The sequence below is a fragment of the Pimephales promelas genome, chromosome 4 (assembly GCF_988280905.1).
Source record: "Pimephales promelas chromosome 4, fPimPro1.hap1.1, whole genome shotgun sequence".
Taxonomy (NCBI): Eukaryota; Metazoa; Chordata; class Actinopteri; order Cypriniformes; family Leuciscidae; genus Pimephales; species Pimephales promelas.
The window spans coordinates 720950-742333 of record NC_142772.1 but is presented as its reverse complement, the minus strand read 5'-3'; the positions used below and the strand labels follow the sequence as shown (position 1 = coordinate 742333).

Below are 21384 nucleotides of genomic sequence, written 5' to 3'. Positions count from 1 at the left end.
TTAAAACACCAGTGAGTTCAGTTTGAGCTGTCGTTATCTTTAATCGGGACACTAGATTGACACGGCGTGACACAAGCGTTATATAATTGATTATTTGCATTATATATTAAGTTATTGTGGTCTGTTCCTGTGCTCATGTTGATGGCTGTCGTTAACATGCAGTTGATTTGAAATGTGATTTAATTTAATATCATCAGCACAGTGACATTTTAGTGTTTGTCTGTGTGAGGTAATCAGAGCTGCTAACGCACACAAACAAGCTCTTGTAGCTCCGCCCCCTGTGCCGGAGCAGCAGCTCATTTGCATTTAAAGGGACACGCACACACACACACAAAACGACACGTTTTTGCTCGCCCTCAAAAAGGGATGATTTTAACATGTTATAAAAATATCTGTGGGGTATTTAGAGCTAAACCTTCACACACACACACACTCTGGGGACATCAGAGACTCTTTAATATCATCATCACATCACGAGCACATCTGATCTGTGTCTGTCTGTCGTTTGTAGGAGCGTGTCTGACCGAGTCCACGCTGAAGACGGTTCCTCAGGTGGTGAACGTTCAGGAGCTGAAGGATAAAGGTCCACACACACCCGTGTCCACCGTCATCAGGTGAGAGAGGGGCATTATGGGGCGGTTTTACGGAACAGAAAAGATTGAAAATGCATTACGGCTGCATGATAGCCGGCAACCCGTCAAAATAAAAGTTTGATGCTTCAGCATTGAAGAATGAAGAAAGTCAGAAATATTAGTATTGTAAATTTTTGTTTTATTATATGAAGTAAAAATATTTTTTTAATTCTACACACGATTTAAAAGAGTAAAATATATATTTTACAGCTTTTTTAGCTATTTTTATTTTGCACCTGGAATGATTAAAGTCCCCCGTAGTCGATCATTATATCTGTTAAAACTCATCTCTGATCACCAAAATCACACATTTAAACGTTTTTTACGCCTTAAAATATCTTGAATGTAACTTGACACTTTCGCCTCATTTAGTATGCGTGGGTTTTTTGATGCACCCTAATATATATATATATATATATATATATATACACGTGTATGTGTTCAGTGTGTGTGTGCAGAAAAAGATATTATTTTTTTCCAGGATCATGAAACCCTTGAATGTTGTTGTGTCGTCGTTCACTCGCTCACGGCAGAAATACACACTCATTACAAATCAACACATGTGATGTTCATTCGCTTCGCTGCGCTGTGTGTGTGTGTGTGTGTGTGTGTGTGTGTTCTATGAATCCACTCGCACTGTGAAATCCTCTAAAATGAGGTCAGGGTCAGTGTGTGTGTGTGCGGTGTCCTGTTTTAACCTCATCTTCCCCCAGGCGTGTGTTCAGACCGCGATCAAACACTCGCATCTGATGAACAACAGTCACGTGTGTGTCGACCTCTCGACGTGTGACATTAGCTTGGTTGAGGTTATGAATCTGTGTGTGTGCGTCTGAATCAGAGATGATTGACAGGTGCTGATCTGTGCAGTGATGATCCATCAACTATAGTCTTTCAGTCTGATAGAGACATGGACACACAGATGGATATAACACAGATCGTGTTATTATGAGTTATCGTTATATTATCGTTAACAGTATCGTTGTCATATTTGACCAGTAGTTATTATGGTTATTATTACAGGTGTGATAGTGGTTATAGTTATTATATCTCCTGCTGCAGTTCTGATGTGAAAGAGTGTGTAGTGTTTGGAGGTTTCGTTTGCGTATTGAGACACTGCAGGATGTGAGAGTTTGTGGTGATGATTATTTGACATCACTTCCTGTGTTTAGTTACACGTGATATACCTCATCTGTGTGTGAATGCTCAAGACAGTGTGTACCACGCACCTTTAACCCAGACAAATGCATTATTAACGCTCGAGCTGCTCGCCCTGAGACACACACACACACACACACACTTATGTACACACCCAGGCAGTCACACACACACCACCTTGCGTGCACACACTCACTTGCTCTCTCACACACACACACACACACTCGTTTGTGAGTGTGTCTGAGCGTCTTCCTGTCTGTATTGATCTTTCACACTGATGCTGAAAGAGTGTGTGTGTGTGTGTGTGTGTGTGTTTGGTTTGTTCGCCATGCCGGGGTCAGGTGACCAGTGTAATGATGTCACTGTGTTTATCAGAGCATATCTCTCCTCTTCCTCTGCTCCAGTTACCGCTCTTCATCTTCTTCATCATCCTCACATGACCATCGTGTGTGTGTGTGTGTGTGTGTGTGAGCAGTGGCAGAGATTTCCCTCAGGACACACTCCGCATGATCTTCGTCAGTCTCAGACGTGAACGCAGAACATCACAGCGCTTTTATTACGGCTGTTTCTATGATGTATCCCAGCATGCCGTACACAGAGACATTCATCTGGAAAAATGGGCTTTTCAAACACACACACACTGTTCACTAAGGGTCTATTTTGACCTAGAGTCAATTGAAATACTTAAAAAAAAATGTTAAACTTTTTTCTGGATTATTTTTTTTTTTATCATTAAATTCCATTTTAGTAATTAAAAGTCTTATGTAGCTAATTGAAATAATGAAATGTTCTAATTACCAATAGTTTATTAAAAGTTGAACAATTTACATTTTAGGGGCATATAAAAATCGGTTTTATTTTTTTATTGATCTATTTTTTTTTTTCTGGGTTCCATTTTAATAGTTTAATTACGTTTTAATAATCAAAGCATAATTAATTTTTCCAAAAATAAATTAAATTCATACTCCTACCAATACCAAGCATAAAATGATTCAATTGCAAGTTATAATTTGAACAGTAAACCTGTTATTTACCAAAATATAAAATAAATCGGTGCATTTTCATTTGAGAGGTAAATTGAGCTCTACAGTAATATATTTCTGTCATAATTTCATCAAGTTAAACCGAACTTGTATTTTGGCGAGTTGAACTGAAGAGGTGTGTGTGTGTGTGTGTTCAAATGAAATTCTGCTAAAGTGACTCAGATCAGCGCTGTACATGAAGTTCATGTCATCATGTGCTCATGTAGTGAAACTTCAGATTTTAATAGCCTTTAATATTCACGATCACGAGTCCATCTTGCAATTTGATTAAGTGTGCATCCCTACTTTTGATTTATTCATACAAAAAGGGTCAAATTTAGAGTCAGTTATGCTTAAAATCCTGTTTTTATGGCTGAATTCTGTCCCTCGGATGATAGTGTGTTAATGATCATTGTTCGTGTGTGTGTGTGTGTGTGTGTGTGTGTAGTGCTTCTGTTCCAGCACCGGCGGCTCAGGTGGTTCAGCAGGTTCTGGCTACGGTGGAGGCCAATAAAGTGAGTCTGGCATGAGATGCTCTAGTTACACCTCAAGGACTCTGCTTTTAAAAATGGCCGTCGTCTAACGTGTGGCGTTTGGTGTGTCCGTTTCTTCACAGAGTTCCTTTCAAGCCGCGTTAAAGGCCCAGTCGCCGGCCCAGGTCACGTCCTCCAGCTTTGTGTTCGGTAAGTGCGAGTTCTTTTGAGCAATTTAACATTCATCCTTCCCTCGGGTCGCTTTGACACGCAAAATTGTCTCTTGAACCACGAATACACAACTAAAAACAAAGATGGATTCGAGAAGTTTTGTGGTTGAGATTTCAAAAGTAACTCATCCTTCCCTCTCGGGTCGATCTGACCCGGTCAGTACACACATGCAACTAAAAGTGCTAAAACTGTATAATGTGTACATGTGTGTGTGAATGCACACTGGAGTGAACTGGCTTTAGGACCCAGCGGAACAGCTCCTGCTCCATATAGAGATATAAGCCCATCTAGAGTTAGGAAATATCATGTTATTATTATTTATTTTCCACAAGAGATCAAAGACTCCCAATGTGAGCCGAATTAAAAGGGTTTTGCATGAAATTGTGAGCTATTTTGAATTTAATTTGAAATAATGTGAGGTGTGTGTGCTTCTAAATGACTATATTTATTATTATTTAGGGCTGTGCAAAAATGAATTGCGATTAATCGCATCCAAAATAAAAGTCTGTGTTTACATATTTATATTTGTGTGTGCTGTATATAATTATTTTGTATATATAAATACACACACATGCATGTATATATTTAAGAAAATGTGTTATTCATATATAAAATATTTATATAATATAGATCATGTATTTATATATATACAGAATTTAAGTGCAAATAATTCTTTAATATATACATGCATGCATAGGTATTTATATATACAAAATAATTCTATACAGCACACACAAATATATTATGTAAACACAGACTTTTATTTTGGATGCGATTAATCGCAATTAATTTTTGCACAGCCCTATTATTATTGATCAAATTGCTTTAAAAATAGAAAGAAATATGATCAAAATGAAATAAATAAGGTTTTTTGGACAGAAAAAAAATTAAGTATAATTTTAGGGCTTAAAGATTTGTTACAGGCCACGAGGGAAGGATGAGGGTTTAATGCATCCTTGCTGAATAAAAGTATGTTTAATATTGTGTGTGTGTGACAGGCGGAGCAGCAAAACCCGATGCAGGGGCGTCTTCATCCGTCAGTGAGAAGAGCTCGAAGGCCTTCTCGTTTTCTGGAGCGTGAGTTATTAAAAAAAACTACCTCAACCTCTATATACACTAACATTAAAAATCTTACAGATCGAAAACGTCACATCAAAACTCTTCTGATGTCATGTCCAATGTCTTCATATTTAATTGTATATAAATAAAAGACTCATATTTTGCTGTCTCACAGGTCATCAGGGTTCAGTTTCGCATCTCCATCCCCCGACCCCAACAGCACTCAAGGTATCGTCTCCATTTGTGTCTCGTCTCCATTTACAGATGCAAACAGTTGATTTTTACGCATTTTAGACTTCCTTTTTATCACTGTAATTGTCAGAAAATGTAAATTTTCAGTATCATTCCGATGGCCAGGAGTCAGTGCTGCAGAAATGGGCTCTAGATGACTTGAAGGAGTAGTTCACTTTTGCTGATAATTTCCTCGCCCCCGTGTCATCCAAGATGTCCATGTCTTTCTCTCTTCAGTCGAAAAGAAATTAAGGTTTTTGATGAAAACATTCCTGGATTTTCTCCATATAATGGACTTCAATGGGGTCCAAACGGTTCAAGGTCCAAATGAGAGTTTCAGTGCAAACTGTTCAAAGGACTTTAAACGACACCAGACGGTGAATAAGGGTCTTATGAAGCGAAACGATCGCTCATTTAAAAAATAAATAACAAAGTTTAAGTTTTATAAGCTCAAATGCTCACCTTGCTCTGTTCTGTGATGCGCGTTCGTGACTCTCTTGTTCAAATCAATATGAACAAATCTTTTTTTCGAGTCATGACTCAAAGGGTCCTCGATAAGACCCTTCGTCTGGAATCGTTTAAAGCCCTTTGAAGCTGCACTAAAACTCTCATTTGGACCTTGAACCATTTGGTCCCCATTGAAGTCCATTATATGGAGAAAATCCAGGAATGTTTTCATCAAAAACCTTAATTTCTTTTCGACTGAAGAAAGAAAGACATGGACATCTTGGATGACACGGGGGCGAGTAAATTATCAGCTAAAGTTTTTTTAAAAGTGAACTCCTCCTTTAAAGTCTCCCTGTTTAATCCCTTAAACTCACGTATTAATAACACTACATAGACACATTAACAACATTAATCACCACAGGGGGACTTTAAAATAGACGAAACAATCATTGAAAACAGCTATAAATCAAATTGGACTTTCTACAGATTCTTTCACAGCCTTCTTAGTAAATTTCTTTCTTTTCTTTTTCTTCTAATCCTGCAAACAGCGAAGAGTTCTGGCCCGCCCGGCAAGTTCTCCTTCGCTAGCGGTGCCGGATCAAAGATGCCGTTTGGCCCCGGTGGATCCGAGGAGCCTTTCTCCTTCACCCCGAAACTGGCTTCTCCCGCGCCGAGCGCGAGCTCCTCGACCCCGCCTCCAGAGACTCCCAAACCCCCTCCCGCTCCCAAAGCCCAAGGAGAAACTCTCGGCTGCTTCTCCGGCTTGCGCGTCGGCCAAAGCGAGGAGCTCAAGGATGCCTCCAAACCCGCGCTCGGTTTCACCTTTGGATCAGCCGGCAACGGATCCGCGGGGTTCACGTTCGGTTCCCCGCAAATCAAGCCCGCAGAAACTGGAAGTGCAACAGCCGAAGTAGAAAGCGCCACAACAGAAGCTGCGAAAACGATTACGCCACAAGCTCTCGCCACGCCCACACCCGCCGCTAAACCGCACGAAGCAGCGGCTCCCGCAATAAAACCAACTTTTACGATTCCCTCGACGACTTTCTCAGCGGACGCCACATCTTTCGGCAGCCTTCTCCGCGCACCTCTACAAGAGACAACTCTTCCGACAAACTCCCTCCCGACGACGGCGGCAGCGGCGGCTACACCCGAGGTGGCTAAAGAAGAAGTTAAAGAACCGCCCAGTCCTAAACCGCTAGCTTTAAGCGCGCCAATCGCATCGGTCACTGAAGCCGCGGCTCCCATCATTACAGAAACCATTACAGCAACTTCCAGCAAACCTCCGACTCCTCCAGCTCTGGACGTCCCGCCCGCACCGCCTCCATCAGTTACTCCACCCTCCGACACGCCGACGGCTGTTTCCGAGCCTCCTTTAGCGGAACCGGTCGCTAATCCCGCTGTTGAGACGATTAGCAGCTCTTCCCATGAGCCTCCAGCAACTTCAGCGTCTGACAAACCAGGCTCAATCTTTGCCCCGCCGTCGGACGCGCAAACCGTCGGTTTCTCCACAGTCGTCACTACTTCGGCTTCATCCGCGCCATCCACAGCCGTCACCACCAGCGCAGCTCCTACTTTCGGACAATCACCCGCCGCTCCGAGTCCGAGCGCAGCGTTCGGATCCACCGCGTTTGGCGCCACCTCGACCCCTGGCTTTGGCAAGCTTGCGTTCGGACAGAGTCCTGCTGGTTTCGGCCAGCCCGCCGCCTCCGGCTCTGCTAGCAGCTTCAGTTTTAGTGGGACGGCGTTTAGCGCTAGCCCTGGGTTTGGCACGCCGGCTACGACCTCCACCACCTCGACGGCCACCGGCGGAGGAGCAGGGATGTTTGGAGCCGCTAGCGCTAACAGTGCTAGCTCCTTCTCCTTCGCAGGCGGCACCGGAACTGGACTCTTTTCCCAGAGCAGCGCTCCTGGTTTCGGGCAGCCCAGCGCAGGCTTCGGCCAGGGGTCCGTGTTCGGGAGCAACACCACCACCGCGTCCTCTGGGTTCGGTTTTGGGCAAGCATCAGGTGGGTTTCAACAAACGCACTCGAGACTGGACAATCACAGGGTAGTTTATTCCCACAAGACGATGTAGGGTCAGGGATTGGATACTTGTTATAAAATTAAACGTTCGACACCTCTTATCGATTCCTGAGTGTAGAGACTGTGTGTATCACCCGTGCCGCTCTTAAAGTGACGGCACTAATTTAACTTTATTTATAATTAGAGCCAGACCGATATTATCGGCCGATATTAGGCATTTTCCAAACTATCGGTATCGGCGGTTATAATGGCCGATAAATGAATATTTCAAAAATAAAATGAAAACGGACGAAACGCGCTTGAACCATGTCATGAGTGTTGTGTAGTTTGTCCACCAGAGGGCGCTCTACACCGTTCCCATTGGCAACACTCGTTGAGTTGGGCACGATACATACATTGCTTGAATAACAATTAAAAGATCATCCGCATCAGTTCTCTAAACTCAAATAAGCTAGCTAACGCCACTATCGTCAGTCTGTTCTGTTGTGACAATAAAAGAAACTTTTAGAAAGTTTCTCTTTAAAATACATTATCATATTATTTTGGTTAACTCATAAATAACTAATGTTAGGGAAATCTATTAATGTTTTGTTGTGCCTTTCTGAAATAAATAAAAATAAAAAAATATCGGCCGATATATTGGATTTTAAAACCAAAAAATATTTGTATAGGCCTTCAAAATCCTTTATCAGTCGGGCTCTATTTATAATGTGATTTTAATTATAAGGTGCAGTGTTATTTCACATTTGATTACAGTTTCTATGCCTTAAAATACATGGCTGTTTATTTCAATCGTATCTTAATTTGCTCTGTGTTTATTGTCTTTAATAATGCTTGAAATGTATATTAGTTCGGCTAGCTGTCTTTCTTAAACTCGAGTAAGAGTTATTTAGCATGTTGATGATATTCAGCTACAATTAAATGTTTGGAAATGAGACTAAATGTGAATGATTTCTACGTTAGTTTTACCTTATTGGAATCGAAATTAGGAATCGATAAAATTCAAACGATACCCAACTTTAATTCATTTGGATTTTGAGATTGGATTGGCTGACTGGACATTGGCTTTAACGCTCGCTCGCTCGGTCAGTCTGAGTGAGTTAGGCTGGAAACAATGGCAAGCGTCAATAATTCACATAATATGTAATATGCAGTCACATTTGCATAATTTCAATCAGCACATTCTTTAGGGTTTAATGTGGGCGTAAACACGCAGAACATAAACAGGTGTGCACTGGGGGTCAGAGGTCAGTGACTCAGCTGTTTATAAGGTGGACGTCACAGGAATCCTGAGGAAGACACACCCGAGACTGATGCACATTCCCACACACACACTAGCTCACGACACACTGCTACACTGAATTAGCGCATTAGCGGTCAACAATCTAACGTATCGCCAGCGCTAGCATTGCTTTCTGGTTTATAAAGTACAATGTGAGGAAACGCAAACATTTTTCCTGTGGTTTAAAAACACTTTAAAAAAACAACTAGCCAAACTAATATACGTTTCAAGCATTATTAAAGACAATAAACACTTATAAACTGAACAAAGATACAATTGAAAGAAACAGTGTTTTAAGATTTTCTTGTGTTCAGAAACTGTAATCAAATGTAAAATTACACAATTAAATACACGTTATAAAAGATATCCAGTGTAGAGCGAGTGTGTGTTCAGTGTTCTGGTGTGTGATTATAGAGACGGCAGGAATATTAGTGCGGTCATTTTAAGAGCGGCACGGGTCCGACACACACGAACACACAGTCTCTACACTCATATTGAAACGCTCCAGAAATTTTAATTTTATAACTAGTATCCTATAAAGATCATTGCGACTCGCTCCACAAATGCACATCTGCTTGTTGCGTGCACTAATTATGATGCACTAATACAAAAGAAACAGATCTAATTGTACATCTCACAGAAACGCATTTGGTTGTGGATATCCAGATACATCGGCAGCGTTCATCGAGTTCAGTGATGATTGTGCACACAGTTGGTGTGTGTCTGTATGTTTGATTTGTTGGTGTGTGTATCCAGGGTTCGGCAGCAGCACCTCCAGCTCGGCGGTGTTCGGACAGCAGCCCAGCGTCTTCGGACAGGTACAGCTCACTCACACACACACACACACACACACACACACACACACACAGGTTGACTGTAATGAGTTATGAACGTGTGTTCGAGTCTCACACGCAGTTTCACAGAGGCTTCTGAAACCTGATGAGCTGTCAGTTCGAGGAACCCAATGAGATGCTTCCGTTTTTGGCTTACCGATCTAAAACTTTTGACCGATAGTGTATATATATAAAACACAGTATATAGGGTGAAATATAGGTATGAAAATACACCTCAGGTTTCTTGTCATATCTGTCTGTACAGTGGATCTCAAAGCTCTTTCCCGTGTTAGATGTGTTTAGTGTGTTTTCCACAGCATTCACACTGAAAACCAATGCTGTCACTCACAGTGTGTGTGTGTGTGTGTCAGTAGCAAGGTTTTTGTCTCTGTTCTGTCACTGATTGAGTTTTGGTTCCGTCACTGTCGCCTTTGGCTTTTCACTTGCTTAGTTTAACCCTCAGGTGCTCTTTGTTTCGGAGTCACACTTGTTATCCTCCCGGACACCTAAAAATGAAACTTCTTCCATCCCAGTAAAACCAATGTAATTTATTTTTGTTCTATAATATTTATTCTTTTTAATTTAGTATTTTGAGACAATTTAATTTAATTTATTAATATTTATGCAATATTTATGGTTTATTTTTGCCATTTAAATATATATATATATATATATATATATATTATTTTTTTTCAAAAAAATATTAATGCAGTATTTTAGTTTAATATCCGAGTCTAGGCCTTCAGAAAAAAAATATTTTTTTGAAGAAAATTAGCACCATCTGGTTACAGTATTGAGAAAAGGTGTAGAATCATGGTGTGACCACTAGATGGCATGTACAGCTCTCTATGGAGAAGCATGTGAATTCCCCAGCTGTTTATGAACACATTATTTTTTTGTTGGTGGTGGTGGTGGTGGATTCGTATATATAGTTGAAACAATCTCAAAAACTATTTCTTATAAAAAAAATGACAAATATTCACAATTTTTTTTTCCCATTCATTTCCTATGGGGGTCATTTTTGACCAGATACCACAAGTGTGACTATTTTTTTTTAAACCACTTAGCATGCTCGGATCATGACCTTAATTTCAATTTTTTTTGTGTGTTCGCATACATAATGCCATAAAAGTCACCAAGTTTCGTAACATTGAGATGAAGCTGTGATTTTTAAAAATTCAAAACAGAAAATTTTTCGATCAGAAATGACCGAAGAGCACCTTTGGGTTAAGTTAATTTAATATTCAAAAATATTATTGATCTCCTGCATCGACAGCATTATATGAGAACTGAACTGAGCTGACGATGACATCACGGTTTCTCCAGAGCCGCTGTATAGACCATTTTGCAAGATATAAACAACACTGGTCCAGAAACACTTCCTGTTTCTTTATTTCACGTGTAAAGAAAACATCTTAAAGATTTTTTAAATGTTCTGTTGGTTGTATTTTATCCCAGCTTTTATGTAGTGTTAAAAAACTGAAACAGGAAGTGCTTCTGGCCCAGTGTTGTTTACATCTATAGATAAATGAACTTAACTTTATTACAACAGAAATGAAGCATCACTGAACCGACTTGAGCTGGACTGACGCTATTCTCTTCTGGACTCAAAGCTGCTCTCAAACACACACACACACACACACACACACACACAACAAAGCTGACTTGACTTGCACACACTCTATAATAATTCCTGTGTGTGTGTGTGAAGTATCTGAAGTGTTTGTGTGCTCAGGCTCAGGCTCAGTCCGGCGCTGGTCTGTTCGGCTCGAGCGCGGGGAACACGTCCTCGGGGTCAGGGTTCTTCAGTGGTCTCGGAGGGAAACCCAGCGAAGACGCCGCCAACAAGAACCCGTTCGGAGCGCCGGCCGCGGGAGGATTCGGCCAGCAGAGTAACACAGGTATCGACACACACTTCCCAGGATTATTACACTCATTCGGCACTTCAGAGCGACCGGGAGCGCGGGAAGCATCAGCTCGACGGGGGTGTGTGTGTGAGACTGCTGCTGAAGCTGTGGTGTGTGTGTGTGTGTGTCTCAGGTCCGGCTAACCTGTTTGGGAGCAGCGGAGCGAAGGCCTTCAGCTTCTCCAACAGCTCGTTCGGGGAACAGAAGCCCAGCGGGTCCTTCAGCGCCGGAGCCGGGTCTGTGTCGACTCAGGGCTTCGGCTCCTTCAGCACTCCCACCAAACCAGGTCAGACACACACACACACCATAAAAAAAACAATAAAAAAAAAAAAAAACATGACAGCACATGACGTTATTTTATTTTATTTTTATTATTTTTATTAATATTATATTTTATTGTCAGTTCTTTATTTTTATTATTATATTATTTTTATAATTATTATATTTCTTTATTTATTTATTTATTTATATATATATATATATATATATATATATATATATAAAATATTTTATTATTATTATGTAATATTATTATATTATTATATTCTTTATTTTATTATTATATTTAAATATTATTATATTATTTTTATTATTATATTATATATTATTATATTAATTTTATTTGAGTTTTTTTAGCTTTTATTATTAATATAATTATTGTATTTCTTTATTTTTATTATTGGCTCTGTTTTTGATAGTGAAGGTCAGTTAGTCACACTTGACTTCTAAAATCAGCTTGACTTATTTATAATGTTTGTTGTCTACTCTCTCTCTGTTGGAAAGTTCGTGCACAAGTCAGATCCGTGCAGATTTACTCGTGAGTCATCGTGATTATATTAAATATTGCTCAGAATCTGCTCATATCTGCTAACTTAAACACACTCGTCACTACGCTACACATGACCGCACAAGCAATAGTGAAGATTAAAAAGCATTCGGTGAACAGAAAATGCATTATTTTCTCACATAAAACACATTTTGTGTGAAAAGGATGAGGATTTTAGTTTAGTTTGAATAAGAAATGCATCTATAAAATCCAAATGTGATAATATGGTAACACGTTACAACAAGGTTCATTAGTTAACATTAATGTATTAACTAACATCAACTAACAATTAGTGTTGTTTTTGGCGGCCTTAGTCTAGTGTTTGTGTCGAGCTGTTATTTCAGTTTTTATTAGTTTTAGTCACGTTCATACTCTTTTTAGTCTAGTCTAGTTTTAGTTGACGAAAACTGATGACATTTTAGCCCATTAATATTGTTTTAGTCTCTTTTTAGTAATGCAGTTTTATTTAACCCAGTCAATATAGTATAAGGGCCTAGTAGCAAAGACAAAACCAACATTTTCTTTTAGCCAAACCCATTTCAAACATAAATATTATCTTATTATAGTTATCTTATTATATTATTGTTACCTTATAAACTCAAGAATGCATCCATGCACACACACACACACACACAACACGCACTACACACGGAGTGTGTGTGAAACAGTTGTAACTCGCGCAGCCGCATCTTCTAATAATGCCGCGGAAGGAAGTGATGTCGTGCGATCTGACGCAGCCCCTGAAGTGACACAGGAAACAGAAATGCTGCATAATAATAATAATAACGCACGTAAACGAGACGAAATAACGTTAAATAACATGTCGTCATGTCTCGTTTTGGTCAAAAAAACTGAAGACATTTTAGCATTTTGTTAACCACATTTAGTCTCATAAGTTTTTATTATTAATATATTATTATACTATTATTTATTTATTTTAATTTAATTATATTTTTATTTATTTTTTTTATACTTGTATTATCGTTAACGTTCTTACTATATTTTTATTATATTTATATTTTATTTATTATTATATTACTAACAGGACACTACAGTCTACAAACCTGTATCTGTGGCTGGACAAAGATAACATCATATCATGGTCTAAGGGTCCATCAGGGCAAGATGGGATGCCTGGGAAAGCGTTAGCGAGGGGCCTAGCATTGCATTCATACGGTTTTACATTTACATTTATGCATTTGGCAGATGCATTTCAAGGTACACATTTACATTCTGATCAGTTCTTGCTTTCCCTGGGAATCGAACCCATGACCTCCAACACTCCACTGTTAGAGCTCCAGGAACGCTTTTTCTTCTGTTGCCATTTTTGTGTAGTATGTCCATTTGCAATCAAAATTATTCAAGTTTTATTGGCAAAATTAATAGACTACGTTTTCTGAAATAATAAAATCAAACAAAAGTAATTGAAATAGCTCAACACAAGTGGTTCCCTAAATTCAACTGAAAATGCAGCTTTTAATGCATTCACGTTTTCTCTGAGGATTTCCTGATAGGCAATGATGGCAACAGGTTTGAGCTTGAACAGTAAGCTACTACGCCACTACTGACCCAAAAGCACAAGAAGATCATATAAGATTCAGTTCTGTGGAGCAATGACACAAAACTGGAACTTTTCGGCCTGAGTACGAGCCCGAGTACGAAATTTTCGAATGCGTTTCTCCGTATTGGTGATTCGGTGGCTCTGAATTGTCAGTCGCCGTTCAAAAGGCTTGCTCCGTAAGCAGAAAATGCAGAAAATTTAATATAATTTTTTTTTTCGCCTTTTTTTTTCATGTGTTCTAGCTCAAGCACACCTGGTGCCGCTCATGAAGCCCTTGATTAGCAGTTCTGTGCTGCTGTGAGGGATTATATTCAGGGCGTTGACTAATTTTGAAGTCATTAAAAGCTGCATTTTCAGTTGAATTTGCGGAAACCACTTGTTGTGTTGAGCTATTTCAATTACTTATGTTTGATTTGTTCATTGCAAACAGCTGAAAGTCTGTAAATCTTGCCAATAAACCTGATTTGCAGTGAGGGTTGAATAATTTTGATTAAAACTATATATTTGTGTGTGTATTGTGCAGTATGTGAATATTATACGTGCTTCTGGTACTGTCTTTCGGGGACAATAAAGAATGAATCTGAAGCTGAGAACTACTTTCTTTGAGGTCGGGCAAACGAGTGAAGCACAGGGGCACCACAGGGTATCAAAACAGACCCACAGAGGGAGACTGGTGGTGCCGAGTCGGGAAATATCTAGACCTAGCAAACAAATTATTATATAAATATATACACACACTACTGGTCAAAAGTTTTAGATCGGTAAGATTTTTTATTTTTTTAAAAGAAGTCTCTTCTGTTCACCAAAGCTGCTTTATTTGATGAAAAATACAACAACAAAAAAAACAATAATGTTGTGAAATATTATTACAATTTAAAACAGTGGTTTTCTATGTGAATATAGTAAAGTGTAATTTATTCCTGTGATCAAAGCTGAATTTACAGCATCATTACTCCAGTCTTCATTGTCACATGACCCTACAGAAATTATCAAGAAACATTTCTGATTATTATCCATGTTGAAAACAGTTTTTTACATTTTTATTTCAGGATTCTTTGATGAATAGAAAGTTCAAAAGAACAAAATTGATCTGCTTTTGTAACATTAATCACTACCATTCAAAATTTGGGGTCAGTCAGAATTTAGTTTTTATTTTTGGGGGACAGAAATTAGAAATTACTTTTATTCATCAAGGATGAGTTAAATTGATCAAAAGTTACAGTAAAGACATTTATATTGTTAGAAAAGATTATATTTTAAATAAATGCTGTTCTTTTGAACTTTCTATTCATCATAGAATTTTGGGGGGAAATGGTACACGACTGTTTTCAACATTGAAAATAATAATTTAGGTTTTTGAGCATAAAATCAGCATATTAGAATGATTTCTGAAGGATCATGTGACACTGAAAAATTGATGTGTAATGATGTTAAAAATTCAGCTTTCAAATTACATTTTAAAAAATAGAAAACAGTCATTTTAAATTGTCATAATATTTCACAATATTACTGTTTGTCATTTTTTTTCATCAAATAAAGCAGCCTTGGTGAGCAGAAGAGACTTCATTTAAAAACATATCAAAATCTTACTGATCTAAAACTTTTGACCGGCAGTGTATATATTTTAATATTATTATATTATTACAGTTTATTATATTTATTTTATTTTTATTTTGTTATTTTTTTAGCTTTTATGATTGTCATTTATTATAATCATTTTACTATTTTTATATTTATATTTTATTTTTTTATTATGATTAGTATTTTTTTCATTTTTATTATTATGAATTTTATTATATTTTATTGTCATTTATTATTTTATTAAATCATTATTAATGTTATTATATGCTATTATTATAGCTTTTATTGTATAATTTTTTTATGGTTATTAATGCATTTTTTATTATTATCTTTTATTGATGTTTATTATTAATATTAGATGTATTTTATGTTGTTATTTTTTATTATTACTATAATTATATTTCTTTAGTCCTCCACCGTCAGCGTGACTCGTTTACATTAAGGTCTGCGATGCGCAGTGTAATTCAATGACGCGTCTCGCTGAATTATTCACACACACACACACACACGCGTTCGGCTGGCTGTAATTTCAGAACGCTCTCAGTGAGACACATCTGTGCTTCAGCAGCAACTACCTGAGCGAGTGTGTGTGTGTGTGTGTGTGTGTGTGTACTACACTTCTGAAGAAACCTATGCTGATATGTAAGGGATAATGTACATCCACCCAGTTATTCTGAGATCTCACACACACACACACACACACACCTGAAGGGGTTTATTCTGAAATCTCACACACACACACACACACACACACCTCTTTAAACTGAGAGCTGATCAAACTAGACGGACATGGAAGAGATACGGTCTACAGTCGTAACACCAAATGATTCTGGAGATCTGAGATATTGATTTGAGATTAAACCGTTTTATAACCGTACATGTTTGTGTCATAATCCGACAGTGAACAGAACAGTAGACACAGAACGGCCGTCGTGTGTGTGTGTGTGTGTGTGTGTGTGTGTGAAGCGAGTCCACGACACTGGAGGGCTTAATTAAATAACCGTACGCTAAATATTGATTCGGCTTTTAATATTTGATCAGCTCATCAAACGCAGAGCCTGTTCCTGGCGAGTGTGTGCTGCTGATGATGTCAGTGACCGGATGAGTGTGTGTTTCTGCTGTTATCTGGGAATAATACACCGCTGGATGAGCGATCGACCAATCAGAGTCAAGCATTCCACAAAGCTGTGTAATAAATATATATGTGTGTGTTAATAAATGTGTGTGTGTGTGTGCAGCTGGTTTTGGGAGCGCGCCGGTGTTCGGCAGTCCTCCTACGTTCGGTGGATCTCCGGCGTTTGGGGCGTCGGCAGGTTTTGGCTCCGCCCCCTCCTTCAGCGCACCAATGGGATCCTCGGGAGGGAAGGTGTTCGGAGAGGGAACCACCGCCGCTAATGTCGGGGGATTCGGGTGAGGAGCTTTACCGTCTCTAATGCTGTGCTGAAATCTCCACACACACTCACACACACCCTTACACACACACACCCACTCAATCTCTCTCACACACACACACACTCTCAAACAGCGGGTTAACCTCAGGCTGACTCTGACTGTACGGGGAAATTAAATGTTGGATTATTGTGATTTTCATCCGGCAGAGGGTCGTGTGTGTGTGTGTGTGTGTGTGTGTGTCGGAGGATGTAGGTTATGCAGAGATTATCTGTGTGTGAGATTAGAGATCAGCACACGTCTGTGATTCTCAGCGTTAAACACAGTTATGAGTGTGTGTGATTACAGACGGGCCGATGCGGACTCGACACACACTGATCCTTCACACCGGATCGACTCCATCATCCGCAATATATCCCATGTGTGATTTTAAAAGTGCATATTTAATGGCCCATGTGCGTTTGAATGAGCATATACATTTCAAAATAAAAGTCCCATTGTATTTTGGGCCTGTTTATAATTAAAAGTCCTGCCTTATGCATAAAATATATTTTCTGGTTATTGGTAATTTGGTGTCACGTGTGGCTTCTGCACGTCGGAGAGCTGTTAATTCAAAATGTTAAGATTTTACTTGAATCAGGCAAAATAATATTTTATATATTTTAATTGTATTTCTTTAAACATGCTATTAATCAGAAAACATCCAATATCAATCGACCATTAATGTGTTTGTATTTATATATTAGTACACACATTTCAGTGCCTATGTATATAATGAATAAAACATTTGATTGAGTATCAATTTGACTATAATAATTAAGTCTTTTATTAACATTATTACTAAAAAAAGTAAATTACAAAATATTGCTATTGTAATATTTCACTGGTAAATAAGAGTATGCAATATTTTTTTAACTACTAGAAAATTAGAATACTAATGTTTTATTATTATAATAAATGTGATAATCTTGAGTAAATGAAATAAAAAATTGGGATGTGAACTAATGCTTGAACCTGAACCTTTCCAACATTTACATATATATATATACAGTGTGTATATATAAAGAAAGTTTCTCTACATAACAGACATTGCCACAGTAAAGGATGTTATATTAAAAGTGGAGGAAAAAATAATTTTGAAGCATCGCGACGCGAGTGATGATGAGAGACGAGGCGTTGAGGGACGTGTAATCTAGAGGAATAATTCATGAGATATTGATCATCAAGCAGAATCACAGTAAACACACACAGCGTTTGAAGAACACTACAACAGCCCCGTGTGATGGAAAGTAAACACTAATGATCAGGGTGGAAATAAAGATACAAGACATTAAAAACGTGCAATTTCTTACTACAGTGAAGAGAGTAAAGCTCGAACCAATAAAAGCGTCTCATAAATGAACAGGTTCTCCTGCTTGAATGTTGATTATTCTCCTCATATTCTCCATTGTTGCGGCTCCTCTCTTCCCAGTCTGTCAGTACCGCTCTGTTTACTTCCTGTCGCCTTCTGAAAAGCACACTGTGCTCTGATTGGTCGGCTGGATCAGTGTGTTGTGATTGGTCGAGCGTTTCGAGTGTGTTTTGGAAATGTCCCGCCCCTTTCCTTAACTGCCAGTTTAACACACTACTAACTAACTCAACCAGGCCCCGCCCCTTTATTGTGCGCATGAATTATGATAATGAGGAATATTCGAGACTAATGGAGGCGTTTCAGGAGCACTGACTCTGATATAGAGAGGAACTGGAGCTTCTCATGATCACACATCAACATTACCGAAAGATGAACACGTAGTAAAGCAGTCGAGTGACAGATGGGGTCAGGGGTGCTGTGTATTTCTGTGTTATGATCTAATCCTGGTGTGTGTGTGTGTGTGTTGGCACCTGTGCCGCATAACTCGCCCAAATAAACACTGCCATCTGTTCATCATGTTCTGCCTCTGACACAATGCCTGTTCTCCTCATTCCAGGTTCGCGTCTCCTCCTAATGCGCCGTCGTTCGGCAGTCTAGCCAATCCCAGCGCAGCGACTCCGTCGTTCGGGAGCCCGGCGGGATTCGGCGCTCAGACCGGCGCGTTCCCCGGCTTCGGCTCGTCTGGAGGTGAGATCCCGACACATTTAATTTAATATCCAGCAGTATTGTTGATCTCCTGCATCGACAGCATTATATGAGAGCTGACGATGACATCACGCTTTACTCCACAACTAAATGAATAACTCTTTTACAACAGAAATGAAGCATCGCTGAACTGACGCTATTCTCTTCTGGACTCAAACTGTTGCATTATTGTCCGGTTGTCTCTGTAAAGCTGTATAAATAAAGGAGTTCAGGCTCACTGCTTGTGTTGTCCTTCCCTCGATAGTTTCAGCAGAGCCTGATTTAGAGATCGGTGTGAACGTCAGACATTCGTTTCTAACGGTTTTCATTCAGAATACACTGGATTTGTGTTTCTCTTCGTGTTTTTTTTTCTCACAAAAACTGCTTAGTTTGGTTTGGTTCGGATCGACCTGAATGAGTTTTCAGTCAAATTTTCATCTAATTTAAAGTCCCCCTGTAGTCACTCATTAAATCGATTAAAACTCATCTCTGATCACAAAAATCATATTTAAATTAGGGCTGTCAAATGATTAATCGCGATTAATCACATCCAAAATAAAAGTTTGTGTTTACATAATATATGTGTGCACTGTGTATAACTATTTTATATATATAAATACACACACACACATGCTTGTGTATATTTAAGAAATATTTTCATGTATATACCTTAAAACCCATCTCTGATCTATAGATGTATTTATAATTTATATTATATATAAATATTTTATATATAAATAATATATTTTTTTAAATATACATGCGTGTGTGTGTATTTATATATATATATATATATATATATATAAAAAATAATTATACACAGTGCGCACATATTATGTAAACACAAACTTTTATTTTGGATGCGATTAATCGTTTGATAAAACCAAAAATATCTTGAATGTAACTCGACACCCTCGCCTCATTTAGTATGCGTGGTTCTATGAATATGGAAATGAGCCCCGCCTCCACTCACTCACTCTCCGGTTGACGATCACACGTTGATCTGATTGGTTACAAGGTGGTTTGTGACGTCAGAAACACCAAAGCGTGTTTTTGAGACTGTCTTTGGTTCACTGCAGTTTTAAGGAGGAAATACTAAGCAATGATGTCCACTTATCAACACACACACGGTGTATAAGCGGATTAAACACACCACACACACACATAAACAACATTAAATGCTGGATTTACACCACAGGGGGACTTTAATAAACAAATAATCAACACATTATTACCTGAACACCTTGTTTTCTGCGCCATGTACTATTTAAAGCTGGTCCTCGTTCTCAGAAAGCTGATGTCTGTGTCGTTTATCACGAGTGTTGCTCATGTTTCCCAGTTACAGTGGTAAACACACTCCGTAATCAGGTAAACGGACACACAGTGTGACAGGAGAGCCGGTTCAGTGGCACACACAGACTGTATAACGTGTGTGTGTGTGTGTGACGTCACCCGTAGTGTTTCTGAACTCAAAGTGGGCGGAGCCTGCCGTCGCCATCTTGGCTGCGCATCACTCGCGGATAAACGAACGTGCAGCGAGACGGATTAGCTGAGGCTAGCAGACAAGTGACATCAGCGGCAATCCACCTGTCACTCACCCTTAATTATGCAGAACTTTAAGGCTTAATATAATTTAAACGGATGAGTTATAAAATAATTCCCCCTCACAGTCGTCATGAAGGGCAACATTAGCGATATAGACCAAAACCACTTTTAGATCAGACTGTGAACATGTTTATTTCTGCTGTAAAGTCGGCCATTTTAACATGCGGGTCTATGGGAGTGATTTTCGTCTGCAGCGCCTCTAGTGGCCAGAGGAGGAACTGCAGGCGAACTCTCTCAGTGCTGGTTATAGAGAGAGAGAGACGGTTAACGCTTGGTCACACTCCATTACGTGATGAAGTCTAACTCTGTGTGTGTGTGTGTGTGTGTTGCTTGTGCTCGTAGGTTTTGGAGGCTTTGGGAACGCGAACACCAACCAGTAAGTGGCACGTCATGTGGTTGATTGACAGATGATCATCTCGGTGGTCACGTGACCATCCGTGTCATGTTCACGTCTCTGATGTCTTCCAGACCGTCGGCTCAGACCTTCAACAGTTGGAGGAGTTGATCCGCGGACTCTGACTTCCACCGACACGCTGATGTCATTTTATAGTGTGTGTGTGTGTGTGTGTGAGTGAATACGCCGTGAGGTTTGGTCATCTTCACGTGTGTGTGTGTGTGTTCTGCTTTAAACTGCACTGTGAGAAATAAACTCGAGCGCTGTGTACCGTACGCGTCTGTCTGTGCTTTACTGTTTTGACGTGTAGGTTTATGCATTTGAGTTGATTATAAAATTATCATAATTATAGGTTACTCCATTTTAACAAACTGCACATTTGTAAATCAGATTTCTGCACTCAAAAGCAACTATGCTAATTCAATTATTTGCTTATTTTTGGTTTTATTTAAAGATGCACTATGAAACGTGTGTGTCCCTCTAGTGGTTAAACGTGGAACTGCATGTGTTTTGCAGAAGAACATTGCTGTGGATGTTTTGTGCGGATCAATATGATTATCCACACCAGACAGACACACACACACACACACACACACACTCAACCAACCCCTGCCACACCTAGATCCAAATATTTGTGTG

General features: G+C 39.1%; 1 protein-coding gene across 6 annotated transcripts in view; it reads left to right on the top strand.

Annotated features, from left to right (window-relative positions):
- The window catches only part of nup214 (nucleoporin 214), a 46292-nt gene extending 25272 nt beyond the window's left edge, over window positions 1-21020 (top strand). For 2 of the 6 annotated variants that reach the window (XM_089129796.1, XM_089129793.1), the window contains exons 24-36: window positions 512-614; window positions 3258-3324; window positions 3426-3492; window positions 4512-4590; window positions 4748-4800; window positions 5799-7256; window positions 9311-9372; window positions 11129-11288; window positions 11428-11580; window positions 16501-16672; window positions 18619-18749; window positions 20694-20727; window positions 20820-21020. In XM_089129796.1, coding sequence (XP_088985922.1) covers window positions 512-614; window positions 3258-3324; window positions 3426-3492; window positions 4512-4590; window positions 4748-4800; window positions 5799-7256; window positions 9311-9372; window positions 11129-11288; window positions 11428-11580; window positions 16501-16672; window positions 18619-18749; window positions 20694-20727; window positions 20820-20856 — 2576 coding nt within the window. In that variant the 3' untranslated portion in view covers window positions 20857-21020. Of the gene's footprint in view, window positions 1-511; window positions 615-3257; window positions 3325-3425; window positions 3493-4511; window positions 4591-4747; window positions 4801-5798; window positions 7257-9310; window positions 9373-11122; window positions 11289-11427; window positions 11581-13165; window positions 13363-16500; window positions 16673-18618; window positions 18750-18879; window positions 18985-20693; window positions 20728-20819 lie in introns of those variants that run through there. The other 4 variants (XM_089129792.1, XM_089129791.1, XM_089129794.1 and 1 more) reach the window with 3 other exon arrangements.
- The last annotated feature ends 364 nt before the right edge of the window (window positions 21021-21384 follow it).